Genomic DNA, 14,863 nt, shown 5'->3' on the forward strand with positions numbered 1-14,863 from the left:
AATAACGGGGCGCAATCTGTAGTAGTAAGACGCTTTGTTACTAAGGGAAGCCCCAAATAACGAACCGGCAGCGTACCGATGGCAAATGGAACAGAAACAGGATCCGGACAAGATGCTATGTCCCCAGCCAAGTAAAGGGTTGATTTTTCCATGCTTATTGCTAAACCAGACAGTTTCGCAAACTGAGTGAAAACCTCAACAATGCCCTCAATAGAGCGAATTTTACCATCAGAAAGAACCATGATATCATCAGCGAAACTAAGATGGGTGAGACCAAGATTCCGGCAACGAGGATGATAACCCAACAAGTGTTGACCCGCGGCCTTGTCAAGTAGTTTGGAAAGCACGTCCATGCAGATTACAAACAGGTAGGGAGACAGCGAGCAACCCTGACGAAGCCCCCGAGAACTCCTGAAGAAACCAGCGAGCTCACCATTAACCTGGACTGAAAAAGAAGCGGTGGTGACACAAAGCATGATCCAATGGATAAACAATGGGGGAAACTGCATTGTTGTGAGGACCTTCGAGAGAAAGGACCACTGAACAGAGTCCAATGCTTTGGAGATATCCACCTTGATTGCACAACATCCCGATATGGAATCCTTATGGTAATCTTTAACAAGTTCCGTAGCCAACAACACGTTCTCTATTAACAACCGGTCCTGCACGAAAGCTGACTGGTTGCTAGAAATGAATTTCGGGAGAACCCTCTTGAGTCGATTTGCAATGATCTTGGAAATGACTTTATAGAGCACATTACAACATGAAATTGGGCGATAGTCCTTCATTGTCTTGGCAGATACTTGCTTAGGAATCAACGCAAGGATGGTTGAATTGATACCTTTAGGGAGAAAACCTTTAGCGAAAAAAGATTGAACTGCTAACACAAACTCCAAACCCAATATCTCCCATGAAGCTTTGTAGAACTCCGAAGTGAAGCCATCTGGTCCTGGTGATTTATCACTAGGCATGGCAAAGAGAACTTTTTTGATCTCCTCACCAGAGACCTCCCTAGTTAAAATGTGCTGCTCAAGACTAGAACACCGGAATGGGAACAAGAGTTCCATCTCTTCCACTGTAGTCCCCTCAAACCCAACCGGGATCGTCTGTAAGAAATCTCGAAAGTACCGTTCAGCCTCGGCTTTTATGTCAACCTCATTCGCAACCACACGACCGCTAGAATCTTGAATCTCCTTAATTATGTTAGAGACTACTCGCAGAGTAGCTGCTCTATGGAATGCTTTATTGTTCTTGTCATCAACCTTTAACCAATGCAGCTTAGACTTCTGCTTAAGGTACTTCTCTTCCAAACCTGCCAGAAAGTCCCACCTCTTATAAGCTGCATTCTCCTCTGCCATCACCATAGGAGATGGAGAAGTCGAGTTTGCTTGCTGTTTACTGCATAAAATATCAAAAGCCTCTTTTAGTCTTACGCACAAGATTCCCTAACCGAGTCTTTGCCAAGGAGCGTAGAGCCGGTTTCAAACTCTTCAGTTTTTTAGAGAATCGAAACAGTGTAGAGGTTGACAAGAACAGAGGTTGAGTATCCTGCCAGTAACTAGCAACCAGTGGCCTAAACTCCTCCATCTCAGTCATTAGGTTCACAAACTTAAAAGGCTTATGCCTTCTAGCTTGACTGACGACATCCCCCTGAAGCATAACCCGACTATGCAAATGATCAGAACAACCTCCAGCCGAAAACACACTGTAAGCCTGCGGGAAAGACCGCATCCATGCATCATTAATCATCACCCGATCCAACTTTTTATGAATTAGATCAGCGTCACGCTTGTTGCACCATGTAAAGAGAGGACCGTGGAAAGACATGTCGGAGAGAGAGCAATAGTTCACAACTGCTTGGAAATCCCGCATACCCGCAAAAATTATTGGATTAGTATCCACCTTGGAGTGTTCTGCCATGTCCAAGGTTTCATTAAAATCCCCAAGAACCAACCAAGGCTTATTCTGAATAATAGGAGAGTCATGATGAGCCCTAAGCTCCTCCCATAAGATCTTCCTAGCCTCAACAGTATTCAAAGCATAGACAAAGGAGCAAAAGAACTCCTCTGTTTGATCCGAAAGTTTCACTGAACAAGTGATTACCTGTTCACTCTTATAAAAAGGATCCAACCGCACCGTATTCTTCCACAGAATCTAAATGCGACCCCTCCCATTATGTTCATAATTTGTCAGGATAGACCAACCAGGGAACAAACGACTCCCTAACGTAAAGCCTTATGTTCCCTCACCCTTGTCTCAAGCAAACAACCAAACTGCAACTTACTACCCTCCAACCACTGTTTTATTACGGAATGTTTTGAACATTTATTTAGACCACGAACATTCCAACAGAAACCTGACATCAATGCTTTAGGGGAGGCTCCTTACTCTGATCTCCGGGATTAGTCCTAGAAGATTGAGTATGAAGAGTTGAATTGTTCTTCTTAGCTGTTTTTGTGCCCCGATGCAAATAGGTCCGGATCTGCACCTCCGGTTGTGCACTCTGCGTTGAAACAACCCCAGAGTGTTGGAGTGGAGCCTTTGGAACCTCCTCCGCAGACTGTTGAGCAGAGACCCCAGCCTTCTGCTGAGCAACCTCCTCGTGAACTTTCTCATTAGCCTGGGTAGCATCCTCCGCCTCCCCAAGAACAGAGTAAGAGTTTTTTAACAAAGAACCAGCACCTAGCTCCGACTTCTCCTGCCGCTTACTAGGACTGATCCTACCAGCCGATTTTGGTGTAATCCATACATCCGTCAAGTTTACTTCCCCTGAATCCTGATTGGTAACACTCTGAGTCTCCACTAACGAACTCCCAGAGCCAAGAACCGGAGGCACCACTATCAAACTCTCAGAAACAAGAGCCGAAGGCACCACCTGTGAAATCTCAGAGGCGAGAGCTGGAGGGGAATCAGAAGATTGAGGTTCAGTAGTCCCTATTGCAGGGGACACTGATTGAGTTTGCAGAGGGGGAGAAACCCCAGGGGACAAACACGTAGTGCGAAGATGTCCCCATTGCTGACAGTTAGAACATCGAGGTGGGAGCTGAGGATAGCTGTATAAAACTACAGTTTCAAGTTCGCCCTCTTCCTCACCCGAGACGATGTACTCCCGTGGCAACTCCTTTGTCAGGTCCGCGTTCACCATGATTTGTGCCTTGTCAAAACTCACACACGCTTCAGTGTTTGAATGCAATCGAATCGGCTCCCCTACTGCACTAGCAAGAAACTCAAAGCCTTTCTCTGTAAACAGAGTGGGTGGAACATTCTTGAGAGTGACCCATAATGGAATAGATTTCATAACTGGTTGAGCCTCTTCAGTAAAAGGAGACCATTTAGAAATAATCATGGGCAGATCCGCAATGTTCCACATGCCTCGATTTAGAACCCTATGTTGCATGCCCTCACTTCGCACACGAAACTTAACCGTAAACTCATTCACAGCAAAAACGTCAATCAACGATGTTTTATCTCCAAGCCTCCAAATCTTATTCACTATCATGTGAATCTTACCGACATGAGGAGCCTTTGCGTTAACAAATTTTCCCACCACAAAATCCTCCCACAGAGGTTTAACATCCTCAAAAACCTCCCGCGGGACTACAACCTTCTCCTTACCATCAACCTCCACAACTTGAAACTTTTGCTTAGTAAACATACGTTTTTGAGCAGCCTGTAGAAAGGATCGCTTTCCATTGAGAACCCCCACCGCAGGATGAAGCGAGGACGACACTGCCTTTGAACCCTTTTGCACTTGACTTCCCTCCGACGAGACCTCCACACCCTTCTCAGAGATCCCTTCCCCGTGACTCCCCTCCTTGTCACCCCCTCCCACCACCGGAAGACGGCTCGGGGAAACCGCCGACAGAATCCTCTACTTGTTTGATGATCATAGTAGAGTTTGATGATCATAGTAAAGATTCGGTTTTTCGCGTTGAAAGTTTTGTCAATTCAGTTGGTAATCGCATAATGCTTATGATATAGGTAACTTTAGCCCTTGATTCATAGTATTATTAAATAACACAATCGTTAAGGAGAGCTGTGTAGAATATGATAAGATAGAACTCAAGTCTTCACATAACTATGTACGTAACAGTTTTGTAGTGTCTATATTGTATCATTCTGTATACATGGTGATTGGAACTATAGAACACAACTGCTTGTCTAATTTAAATTTTAAATGATCCCTTTCTCATTAATATTGTGTTTCTTTGGACAATTTCAACTGCTGGAGCCTTTGGACAATTTCAAGAAAATGGCAAAGCTCTTCATTTTACATTTGTTTCAAAACGACGCCGTACGGAATAGGAAACGACGAGAGCCTCTCGTTTCAGAGGAGAGAGAGAGAGAAAAATCTTATCTTTGCGACTGTGTTGGTGCTGTCAGCCATGGCAAAGACAGAGCCACGATCTCACTCTTCTCTCTTCTTCTGTTCTGTGTCTGCATTGAAACAGAGTCTCTCTGAAACGAAGCAGCGACTCTAACAACTTCAATCGAGAAGTGTTGTCCTGTTTTGATTCCCATGGCTTTACCTTCGTGCTTAAAGACTACAGTTCCGATGTCTCCGACCACAGGATTTAATCTTTCTGGCAGTCTTATGAAGTCCGACAGTGGATTTGCCGTTCCGACCAAGTTACAGACCATCCGAAAAAGTGATCGGGAAAGATTGAGAATCCAAGCTGTTTTCAGCTTTCCTCCTGCGTTTCTGACAAGAAACGGTCGAGCTGAGAAGCAGAAACAGCTCAAACAAGATCTTCTTGAAGCCATTGCACCACTCAAGCGTGGTGCTAAGGCCTCGCCTGATGATCAGCTTCGGATTGATCAGGTTCTTGATTTCTCTTCCTGTGGGAACCATCATTAGGGTTTTGAGAATAGGTTTGGTACATTTAGGGTCTAGAGAATGTGATTAAGAAACAATTCTGAATGACTTTTGTTTGTACGGACACAGTTAGCTCGTAAGGTGGAAGCAGTTAACCCAACGAAGCAGCCTCTGAAGTCTGATTTAGTCAATGGGAAATGGGAGCTCATTTATACAACCTCTGCTTCGATTCTGCAAGCAAAGGTTAGAGAACTTGTGTTGCTTTTGTTGTTGTCTATGTTTGTTTTTGGCTTGTTATGTCAATCTCTTTATCTTTTGAACAATGCAACAGAAACCAAGGTTCTTAAGATCAATAACAAACTACCAATCTATCAATGTCGATACACTAAAGGTGCAAAACATGGAGACTTGGCCTTTCTATAACTCGGTAAAGTTTCAAACCGCTCTTTTTGTACTATTTGCTCTCACAACTAGCTTTGTTGTGTTAGATTAGACATATATCATTAGTTTTAGAGAACACTGTAATTGCTTTCCATTGTGTTTTGAACCGTTCAATTGTGGCTAAGGTAAGGGCATAAGATTAAGACCAAACTTTTCTCATCAATCTAGCATTATTATTGGAGAGTTTTTGTAAAGTGAGTCTCATATATTAGCAAACTACAATTCTTTGCTAGGTAACTGGAGACTTGACTCCCCTCAATACAAAGAAGGTTGCTGTGAAACTTCAAGTGTTTAAAATTCTCGGCTTTGTAAGTACACCAAAAACTACTTGCTGGTATATAAGAAAACATAAACTGATTAACATGCCACATGCTTCTTTTACTGATTGGTGTTGGCTGTGCAGATTCCTGTAAAAGCACCTGATAGCGCGCGCGGTGAACTTGAGATTACCTATGTGGACGAGGAGCTACGGTCAGTGGTGAATGATAGTTTTCATTTTCATGTTTTCTGAACAAATATCCAAAACGTTTGAGTCTTAAAAACGAAGTTTTCTTTTGCAGGTTATCAAGAGGTGACAAAGGCAACTTGTTTATACTGAAGATGTTCGATCCGACTTATAGAATTCCTCTCTGATTAGTCGAAAAAATGGTTCCGAGCCATCATACATACCTTGTTCTGTCTCTCTTCATCAGCTTGTTCTGATCTATTGTAATCTAACATAAAATCTAATAAGAGAGAATTCAAAAAAAAAGCTGTTGTTTCAGCTTGTTCTGATCGACATTGCACTATATCAGATAAAAAAAAAGCTCAAAGCTTTGAATTGTCAAGAGACTTCAGAAAAGGACTCATGTCCCTGTGTTGGCAAAGGGGTTATTTTAGATTCTAATTTGCATCAAAATGTTCAAAAATCGGTTTTTTTCTTCTTTCATGTTGTGTGTTTCTCTGATAAACGACGCCGTATGAAGCTGGTGAGACAGAAACCTCTCTCGTTTATGACGTTTGTCGTCAAGTATAGCCCTTGCAACGCTTTCTTCTTCCTTCTTCCTCGTGAAACTCTTCATTCGTTTGTTTAGAATCTCTCTGATGGGTTTCATCTCTCAGCAATCTTGGACCAAAGGAGCTTCAACTTCTGTTCATTACCTTCATCCAGGTAGGTAAGTTCTATTCCTAACTCGATAATGCTCATATATATAGTCATATGCATCTGTGTATTCTACCAGGATTCTGAATCTTGATTTGCTTGAATTGTACTTGATCAGTTGGCTCCAATCCCAAACTATATGATGTGCATTCGGTACAACTGTACAAGAGTCACTGTAAGATTCTTAAATTTTGTATCACAAAACCTTCTCACATATTTCTAATCTTACTGTCTGATTATCATCTTTATTTAGGGTATTAAGTTTGATTTAAGAGCTTCTTGGAGTCGTAATTGCATAATGCTTATGAATCTATGATATAGGTAACTTTAGCCCTTGATAGAACTCAAGTTGTCACATAACTAATGTTCTCAATAGTTTTCTAGTCTCAATCCTCCTGTATCAATTGGAATTTGGAACTATAAGAAACAATTGGGTCTCATTGTGTTCTTTCTTGATTTTGGTATAGGGACTAGAAAATGGGAAAGCTCTTCTTTTTACATTTGTTCCAAACGACGACGTAATGAGTCAGAAACGACGAGAGCCTCTCCTTCGAGAGGAGGGGGTGTGGAAAAATCTCATCTTTGACTTGAGGTGGTGTGACTTGTCAGCCATGGCAAATACCGAGCAACGACGATCTCTCTCTTTTCACTTTCCCTTCTTATGTGTCTGTCTTCGAACAGAGTCTCCAACTCTTAAAACTCCATTGGAAAAGCTTTTGTCCTGTTTTGAATTCCATGGCTTTACCTTTGTGTTTCAAGACTGGAGTTTTAAAGTCTCCGCCCACCGGATTTAATCTTATTATGAAGTCGGACGACAGTGGCGTTGCCGTTCCGACAAAGTTACAAAGTATTCGAAAAGGTGATCGGGAAAGATTGAGAATCCAAGCTGTTTTCAGCTTTCCTCCTGTGTTTCTGACAAAAAAGGGTCGGGACGAGAAGCAGAAACAGCTCAAACAGGAACTTCTCGAAGCCATTGAGCCTCTTGAACGTGGTGCCACTGTCACGCCTGATGATCAGCGTCGGATTGATCAGGTTCTTGATTTCTCTCTCTTCCTGTAGGAACCATTAGCGTGCAGTCTTGTTGAAATTGAATACTTTTGGTACATTTAGGGTCTAGAGAATGTGACTGAGAGACTAATCTGAGTAATTGTGACAGTTAGCACGTAAGGTGGAAGCAGTAAACCCAACCAAGGAGCCTCTGAAGTCTGATTTAATCAATGGGAAATGGGAGCTTATTTATACAACCTCTGCTTTGCGTTTGCAAGCCAAGGTTAGAACTTGTAATCTTTGAAACTTGTGTTGTTGTTGTTGTGTATGTGTTTTTCTTCTTTGTGTCATTTTCTTTGTCTCGTTGACAATGTAACAGAAACCAAGGTTCTTAAGATCAATAGCCAACTACCAATCTATCAATATGGATACACGAAAGGTGCAAACTATGGAGACTTGGCCTTTCTATAACTCGGTAAGGTTTCAAACCGCTGAATTCTCTTTTCGTACCATTTACAGGTAGCTTTGTGTTGTGTTAGACCATATACGATGCTCTTTTTCTCTGTGATGTGGAAACCTATTGATATGATCCATTGTTATAAATGTTCAAAAGTTTGTGACTTTGTCACATATGTGTTATGATCACGTTCCATTGTGGCTGACTAGGCAAGAACCAAAGGAGGACTAATACCATAGTTTTATCAATGTCATCAATATAGCGTCATCTTTGGAGAGTAGTATTCCTTTAGCATAGTTTGTAAAATGAGACTCATATATTATAGCAATTACTACAATGTTTTCCTAGGTAACTGGAGACTTGACACCCCTCAGTTCGAGGAAGGCTGCTGTGAAACTCCAAGTGTATAAAATTCTCGGCTTTGTAAGTACACCAAAACTCTTGCTGCTATATGTGCGTGCGTCTATAAGAGAATTTATACACCGTATGCTTCTTTTACTGATTAGTGTTTGCTGTGCAGATTCCTAGAAAAGCACCTGATGATACCGCACGTGGTGAACTAGAGATTACCTATGTGGACGAGGAACTACGGTCAGTTGTGAATGATAGTTTTCATTTCTATATGGAACAGACAACCAAAACGTTTGAATCTTTAAAGGGATGTTCTTTTTACAGGATAACAAGGGGTAAAGGCAACTTGTTGTTTGTATTGAAGATGTTCGATCCCACTTATCGAATCCCTCTCTGATCGAAAAATTGGTTCCGAGTCATCATACATACCTTATATCTCTCCTCATATGTCATGTCTAATGTAACATAATATAAGAGAGAATAAAAAGAAGAGCTTCTTCTGTAAACGTTTAAACTTGTTCTGATCGACAATGCTAAGCAACAAAAAGCTCTAAAACCTTAAATAGGATACTCTCAGAAATTAAAATTTGGTTGTTTTTCTTCTTCGTAAATCACATAAGAAACTTAGAAGAGAGTCTCAACAAAGTAAAGACATAACGAAAAGAAATGTAACAGAAGATAGAAGTTTCTGCTACAAAATTTGAGGAAGCTCAAGCTAAAAAGGACTTCCATTGATGTTGTTTGTTGCTGCTCCTCGAGATAATAATAGTGACAATTAGATCATCCTTTGGAAAGTTTATATGATTCTAGCATTTGCATCTGAACTGGTTTTGGTTCTAAACTTCTAACTCACCAACCTTACCTTGCTCCCCTATAAGGCTATTATAATAACTTTTTTTTTTTTTATGTCAACAAACAACCAAGACTTCAATTTAGATTTTGACAACTTTTGGTCATAGTCACGAGTTGTCCTGCTTTGGAATCTTAAAGGGGAATGGTGTATAGGGCCAACCACACCTCACTGTACAGATGTTGTCTGATGGACCCTCTCACAGTCACACACACACATGACATAATCACACACTATTTCTATATATATATAATAAATTCTTGTGTCTTCGAAGTTTCAGAACAAGGTTCCTTATCACACGAGCCTCTCATCCAAGTCCAACGGTCTTATTCACTCCAACCCCGCTCCACTTCTTCTTCTTATTCCAAAACATGTCTCAGAAGCCAAAGCATCTCTCGTTAGTTATGTCTTCTTCTTCATTTGTAATTCTTTTAGCCACTTTATTATGTTTAGCAGAGTCCAAAACCTTCTGGGGTGATGTGAAAGCTCTCAAAGACTTGAAAAGCTCAGTAGATGCCAAATCCATGAGTCCAGGCTCTTGTCTGAGTACCTGGGACTTCTCCCTCGATCCCTGCGACAATGTCTTCAGCGACACATTCACTTGCGGGCTCCGCTGCGTATCGGGTCGGGTCACTGAGCTCAGTTTTGACCAGGCCGGTTACTCCGGCTCCCTCTCTTCCTTCTCCTTCAACCTCCCTTATCTCCACACCCTCGATCTCACCGGCAACTACTTCTCCGGTCCACTCCCCGACTCCCTCTCCAATCTCACCCGTCTCACCCGCCTCGCCCTCTCCGGAAACTCATTCTCAGGATCCATACCCGACTCCCTCGGGTCGATGCCGCTTCTCGTGGACCTCCTCCTCGACAACAACCACCTTAACGGCTCTGTTCCGGCGAGTTTTAACGGTCTTTCCAGCCTAAAACGGTTAGAGATCCAAGTCAACAACATCTCCGGCGAGTTCCCCGATCTCAGCTCACTCAAAAACCTCTATTACCTCGACGCTAGCGATAACCGGATCTCGGGTCGGATCCCGTCAAAGTTACCGGAGTCTCTAGTCCAAATCTCGATGCGAAACAACCTCATCCGAGGAACCATCCCTCAAAGCTTCAAACTTTTAAGCTCTCTCCAAGTGATTGATCTTGCCCACAACAAACTCAGCGGCTCAATCCCATCTTTCATCTTCACTCATCAGTCTCTACAGCAGCTAACACTCTCCTTCAACGGCTTCACCTCGTTAGACTCACCTTACTATTCCCCCTTGAGTCTCCCCAGCGAGCTTATATCAATCGATCTCAGTAACAACCGGATCCAAGGCGTGTTACCTCTGTTCTTGGGTTTATTACCAAAGCTCTCAGCTTTGTCGTTAGAGAACAACAACTTCTTTGGTATGATTCCGACACAATACGTCTTGAAAACCGTATCGTCCGGATCCGAATTCTCCCGGTTTCAGAGACTCTTGCTAGGCGGGAATTTCTTATTCGGTGTCGTACCGGGTCCTTTGATGGCTCTAAAGCCTGGCTCAGCGAACTTGCAGCTCACCGGAAACTGCTTCTCGTGGTGTCCGGCGACCTTGTTCTTCTGCCAAGGGGAAGAGCAGAGGTCTCTTAATGAATGCAGAAAGTTTAGCCGTGTTATACCATGATCTGCTCATTTCTTGTTTTATCCCGGTCCGGTCGAGTTGGCCTTTCTATAACTCGGTAAAGTTTCAAAACCTGAATTCTCTTTTTTTGTACCGTTTGCACAACTAGGTTCACGTCTTGTACCATTAAGGCTGATTAGGGAAGAACAAATGATTTAAGACATCATCAATGTAATATGCCTTTAGCAGAGTTGGTAGAATGAGACCTGCTCATGTATGTTCTGAGCCATCATGCATACCTTATATCGCTTGTTCTGTCTATCTCCTCATCATGTATGTAATCTAATAAGAGGGGAAGAAAAAAAAGAGACGAGTATCGTCAAAAAAAAAACATAAGACACGAGCTTTTGTCAATATTTTCAACTTGTTCTGATCGACATTGTGCACTATATCACATTAAAAGCTCAAAACTTTGAATTGTCAAGAGATATCAGAAAAGGACTCATGTCCCTTTGTGATAGACACTCATGAGTCATGAGTTTGTTATTGTTTACAAGGCTCTCCGTTGCTGCTCAGAATCTAAATGCACATGGACATATGTTATGTTGTATAATGGAGCATGTTCACGTTTATGACTTTTTGAGCTGCATTCTCATGATCAAACTATAAAGAAACGTCGAAAATTAAAGAACAATATATGAAAAAATTTAAACGAAACAATGTATTATAAACCACTGAACAACTAAAACCAAAAGAAAATCAAAAACTCTTAATAACAAAGAAAAAAAAAACCCCTTAAAGTAAAAATCCCCATGGTTGATTAGTTAGTTGATCCGAATGCTTAGTGATGAGGTCTGATAATGCATAACCACCACCTCCACCTGTTACAGCGGTTAATAGGTGAAAGCTTCTTGGGAACATCCGGCAAAGTAACGTCTTCGGTTGATGGTTGCACCGTGACTCGAAGCTTAATGCCAGCCTGACAAAGACCAGTCTTTAAGCTTACAAAATAATGCACTCCTGGTTTAGTGAGCTTAACGAGATCGTGTCCTGTCTTGTACACGGCTACGGTAGAATTCGATTCACATGATCTGAACTCAAGATCATCGCTGATTTCTCTAACGTCGCTGAGGTCCTTGTTGTACTCGAAATAGAGAGTATCTCCAACACGAAATTGTTTATTTTTACTCCACTTGTAGTAGTAGTAACTGTTGTAGACCCTCCATCCTTTGGAATCACCTACCTTGTAGATCCTCCCTATCTTGCTCGGTGGTGGTGGAGGAACTGGACGTGACGGTTCATGGTTCTTGCTCGGTGGTGGTGAAGGAGGAACTGGACGTGACGGTTCATGGTCCTTGCTCGGTGGTGGTGAAGGAGGAACCGGACGAGACGGTTCATGGTTCTTGCTCGGTGGTGGTGGTGAAGAAGGAATTGGACGTGACGACGTGTCATGGACGACAAGAACGTCGAGTTTAAGTCCGTTGACGCATTGAATATGATTTGAGGTGATGAAGTAATGATGTCCTGGTTCCTTGAAGGTTACGACATCGTATCCGGTGTTGTAAACAACTTTAGGAGAAGAGGCATCGCATGAATCATACTCTAAAGCGTTGGAAACTTGAGCAAGGTCATTGACGTTCTGATCGTATTCGAAGACGAGGGAATCTCCGACGTGGAATTGCCTATGTTCAGCCCAAGTGTCGTCTTTCACAGTCCATCCATAGTCACCACCAACTGTGTATAGTTTAGCCGAGGTGCAACTAAGGAGAAACATGATCACGAGCATGAAGCTAAAGATCTTCTTGGTGGTGGCCATGATTTCGGAACGTATGAATAGGAAGAAGAAGTTGAACGATGATGAGATGTTTGGTGAAAAAAGAAGTCACGTATGTGCTATTTATATAGCTTTACGAATCATAATTAATCCTTGTCCTTGTAGGATTAAGTTTAGTTTAATCTTATCATGAATGAGTTTTAAGATTCTTCTTTCATTAAACCAAAAAAAAAAAAAAAGATTCTTCTTTTAACGTTGTTCCTTTTTGGAATTGGATTCACTTTTTTTGCAATCCTTTTCTAATTGGGAAGGTTTTTTTTTCTTCTGCAATCCTTCAAACGACGCCGTATGAAGCTGGCGAGACACAGACCTCTCGTTTCGAAGTTTGTCGTCAGGTATAGGCCTTGCAACGCTTTCTTCTTCCTCTTGTTTGTTTTGGAAACAGAGTCTCTCTATGAATCGGCACAACATACTCTGATGGGTTTTATCGCTCTACAATCTTGGAGCAGAGGAGCTTCAACTTCTCTTTATCTCCTTCGTCCTCGTCCAGGTAGGTAAGTTCGATTCCTAACTCCATATCATCATAGTATGTGTATTCTATAAAGATTTTGAACTTTTTTGGGGTTGAATTGTGCTTACTTGATCAGTTGGCTCAAACCCTAAGCTATATGTTGCTCCAGCAGTAGAAGCAGTTACTGTAAGATTCTTGAATTCTAGCTCTTCTTGGTCCGAATAAAATCTGCTAACTGATGATCTAATTGTCTAATTAATTATATTCAGAGTTATAAGTTTGATGTAAGAGTAAGAGCCTCTTCAAGTCGTAAATCACTTAAGAAACTTAGAAGAGAGTCTCAACAAGGTAAAGACATAACCACAAGAAATGTTACAGAAGAAGAAGTCTCTTCTCCAAGATTTGAGGAAGCTCAAGTTGATACTCTAACTTCAAAGGATTCTACTGATATGGTTGTTGCTCCTCGAGACAAAGTGCTTCAGGCGTGCACTGTAACTTCTGGTTTGATGGCTGCACTTGGTTTGATCATCAGGAAGGTGAATCCCATTTGAAAGTTTTTGGTTTTTTTTTTTTTTTTTGTGATTCTTACCTTTGCATCTAACTGATTTGGTTGCTACTAGTAGGCGTCTCAGGTTGCTTCCACTGAAGGATTACCAGTCCCAGACTGCTCTAGTGACATACCATGTAACATTTCAAAAATAACTGACTGATTATGTGGTTTATGTAATTATCATTTGAGAAAATCAATAAACAAGACTGGTTTGTATATTGTGTGCAGTTGGGTTTGAAACTTGGCATCTCGGGTTAATTGCTGGAATTGTTGTGTTGATATCATCAAGCAGGTTCTTGCTACTTAAATCTTGGCCAGATTATGCTGATTCTAGTGAAGCAGCAAACCAACAGGTACAAAAACATTACTCAATTACATTCATATACGGTTCTCTTACACTTGTCCTCTTCTTTGGTATTCACTACTTGCAGATTCTTACTTCGCTCGAACCTCTAGATTACCTTGTTGTTGCAATGCTACCTGGAATTAGTGAGGTAACAATTTAACCATCAAAGATAGTAAGATACAAACACAAAAGAATATATTGCTCATTGGTTTGATTGATTGATGGTTTCACAGGAAATGCTCTTTAGAGGTGCATTGATGCCTTTAGTCGGAACAAATTGGAACGGTATTGTAGCGATTGGACTCATCTTCGGTTTACTTCATCTAGGAAGTGGAAGAAAGTATTCTTTTGCAGTTTGGTAAACCATTTTTATCAAACATTTTGATACCTCAATGCTGAATATCACATAGATCAAATCTTGAATTCTGTTTGTGGTTTCTTGAAATGTTTTCAGGGCGTCGATTGTTGGTATAGTCTATGGTTATGCAGCGGTTTTATCGTCGAGTCTTTTTGTTCCGATGGCCTCGCACGCGCTCAACAATTTGGTCGGAGGTCTGTTGTGGCGATATAGTTCCAACTCCAAGATCAAGTCACTGGAGTGATGTGAAATAAAATATTAGTGAGTGGTTTTGTCAAGAATTGATAACAGAGAGGGTGTTTATTGTAAAATTACTGTACCAACGTCTGTCACAAAGGACAAAAGTTGAAATTGGATCTCTCTATACATTTAATGAAGTGAAAAGTGAAAAACCAATCATGATTAAAGAGTCTCACGCTTTTTTTTAGTGACAGTACTGTTTCTAGAAATTAGTAATATAAAAAATTGAAACTAAATATGTCCTTTTATTAAAATTAAATATTACTTTCGTTTTATTTTTATTTTTAATAAATATATTGAAGAATTAATATTACCGGAAAAGGAAGTGTTTCTCCGGTCAAAAAAGCCAGATGAGAACAGAAACGTGAACAATGGAGAGACAGAGACGTCTCCTTTCTCTTGTGCGAAATGTGAATTTTTTTTAAGATGTAAACTTTTTTTTTTTTTTTTTTTTTTTTTTT

The 14,863-nt window shown here is 41.2% G+C and overlaps 6 protein-coding genes across 10 annotated transcripts; 4 read left to right on the plus strand and 2 right to left on the minus strand.

The window, feature by feature from the left end:
• Nucleotides 1,411–4,521, minus strand: LOC109126346. The gene is made up of 3 exons (XM_019229853.1): nucleotides 4,405–4,521; nucleotides 2,389–3,871; nucleotides 1,411–2,087 (listed from the first exon to the last, which is right to left on the minus strand). The coding sequence occupies exons 1-3, from the start codon at nucleotides 4,519–4,521 to the stop codon at nucleotides 1,411–1,413; spliced, it is 2,277 nt and encodes a 758-aa protein (XP_019085398.1).
• On the plus strand, nucleotides 4,305–6,037 carry LOC104710397 (probable plastid-lipid-associated protein 4, chloroplastic). Its single transcript, XM_010426976.2, has 6 exons — nucleotides 4,305–4,822; nucleotides 4,946–5,059; nucleotides 5,148–5,243; nucleotides 5,491–5,565; nucleotides 5,661–5,728; nucleotides 5,818–6,037. Exons 1-6 carry the CDS (start codon nucleotides 4,520–4,522, stop codon nucleotides 5,888–5,890), a joined length of 729 nt encoding a protein of 242 aa, XP_010425278.1. The 5' UTR covers nucleotides 4,305–4,519; the 3' UTR covers nucleotides 5,891–6,037.
• Nucleotides 6,224–8,781, plus strand: LOC104710396 (probable plastid-lipid-associated protein 4, chloroplastic). 5 transcript variants are annotated; one of them, XM_010426975.2, is made up of 9 exons: nucleotides 6,243–6,411; nucleotides 6,517–6,573; nucleotides 6,652–6,719; nucleotides 6,866–7,430; nucleotides 7,555–7,668; nucleotides 7,765–7,860; nucleotides 8,191–8,265; nucleotides 8,363–8,433; nucleotides 8,518–8,781. In XM_010426975.2, the coding sequence occupies exons 4-9, from the start codon at nucleotides 7,134–7,136 to the stop codon at nucleotides 8,588–8,590; spliced, it is 726 nt and encodes a 241-aa protein (XP_010425277.1). In that variant the 5' UTR covers nucleotides 6,243–6,411; nucleotides 6,517–6,573; nucleotides 6,652–6,719; nucleotides 6,866–7,133; the 3' UTR covers nucleotides 8,591–8,781. The 5 variants fall into 5 exon arrangements, with proteins under 5 accessions (XP_019084795.1, XP_019084797.1, XP_019084796.1 ...); XM_019229250.1 differs by having other exon boundaries at nucleotides 6,224–6,411; nucleotides 8,363–8,781; XM_019229252.1 differs by having other exon boundaries at nucleotides 6,224–6,407; nucleotides 8,363–8,781.
• Nucleotides 9,319–11,058, plus strand: LOC109126619 (receptor-like protein kinase 5). The gene has a single exon (XM_019230326.1). It carries the CDS (start codon nucleotides 9,415–9,417, stop codon nucleotides 10,684–10,686), a length of 1,272 nt encoding a protein of 423 aa, XP_019085871.1. The 5' UTR covers nucleotides 9,319–9,414; the 3' UTR covers nucleotides 10,687–11,058.
• On the minus strand, nucleotides 11,465–12,470 carry LOC104714844 (early nodulin-20-like). The gene has a single exon (XM_010432320.2). It carries the CDS (start codon nucleotides 12,437–12,439, stop codon nucleotides 11,465–11,467), a length of 975 nt encoding a protein of 324 aa, XP_010430622.1. The 5' UTR covers nucleotides 12,440–12,470.
• LOC104710395 lies at nucleotides 12,745–14,561 on the plus strand. Its single transcript, XM_010426974.2, has 8 exons — nucleotides 12,745–12,947; nucleotides 13,045–13,094; nucleotides 13,178–13,444; nucleotides 13,532–13,592; nucleotides 13,687–13,811; nucleotides 13,890–13,952; nucleotides 14,038–14,162; nucleotides 14,259–14,561. The coding sequence occupies exons 1-8, from the start codon at nucleotides 12,746–12,748 to the stop codon at nucleotides 14,404–14,406; spliced, it is 1,041 nt and encodes a 346-aa protein (XP_010425276.1). The 5' UTR covers nucleotide 12,745; the 3' UTR covers nucleotides 14,407–14,561.

The sequence above is a fragment of the Camelina sativa genome, chromosome 9, assembly GCF_000633955.1.
Source record: "Camelina sativa cultivar DH55 chromosome 9, Cs, whole genome shotgun sequence".
Classification (NCBI taxonomy): Eukaryota; Viridiplantae; Streptophyta; class Magnoliopsida; order Brassicales; family Brassicaceae; genus Camelina; species Camelina sativa.

Coding starts and splice junctions, on each gene's coding strand:
- LOC104710397 (XM_010426976.2), top strand. CDS start 4,520: ATGGCTTTACCTTCGTGCTTAAAGACTACAGTTCCGATGTCTCCGACC. Junction 4,823..4,945: donor ATCAGCTTCGGATTGATCAG/GTTCTTGATTTC, acceptor GTACGGACACAG/TTAGCTCGTAAGGTGGAAGC. Junction 5,060..5,147: donor CTTCGATTCTGCAAGCAAAG/GTTAGAGAACTT, acceptor ACAATGCAACAG/AAACCAAGGTTCTTAAGATC.
- LOC109126346 (XM_019229853.1), bottom strand. CDS start 4,521: ATGGGAATCAAAACAGGACAACACTTCTCGATTGAAGTTGTTAGAGTC. Junction 3,872..4,404: donor GAAGAGAGAAGAGTGAGATC/GTGGCTCTGTCT, acceptor TCAAACAAGTAG/AGGATTCTGTCGGCGGTTTC. Junction 2,088..2,388: donor GACTAATCCCGGAGATCAGA/GTAAGGAGCCTC, acceptor TCACTTGTTCAG/TGAAACTTTCGGATCAAACA.
- LOC104710396 (XM_019229250.1), top strand. CDS start 7,134: ATGGCTTTACCTTTGTGTTTCAAGACTGGAGTTTTAAAGTCTCCGCCC. Junction 7,431..7,554: donor ATCAGCGTCGGATTGATCAG/GTTCTTGATTTC, acceptor TAATTGTGACAG/TTAGCACGTAAGGTGGAAGC. Junction 7,861..8,190: donor CTTGGCCTTTCTATAACTCG/GTAAGGTTTCAA, acceptor ATGTTTTCCTAG/GTAACTGGAGACTTGACACC.
- LOC109126619 (XM_019230326.1), top strand. CDS start 9,415: ATGTCTCAGAAGCCAAAGCATCTCTCGTTAGTTATGTCTTCTTCTTCA.
- LOC104714844 (XM_010432320.2), bottom strand. CDS start 12,439: ATGGCCACCACCAAGAAGATCTTTAGCTTCATGCTCGTGATCATGTTT.
- LOC104710395 (XM_010426974.2), top strand. CDS start 12,746: ATGAAGCTGGCGAGACACAGACCTCTCGTTTCGAAGTTTGTCGTCAGG. Junction 13,445..13,531: donor TTGGTTTGATCATCAGGAAG/GTGAATCCCATT, acceptor TGCTACTAGTAG/GCGTCTCAGGTTGCTTCCAC. Junction 14,163..14,258: donor AAGTATTCTTTTGCAGTTTG/GTAAACCATTTT, acceptor AAATGTTTTCAG/GGCGTCGATTGTTGGTATAG.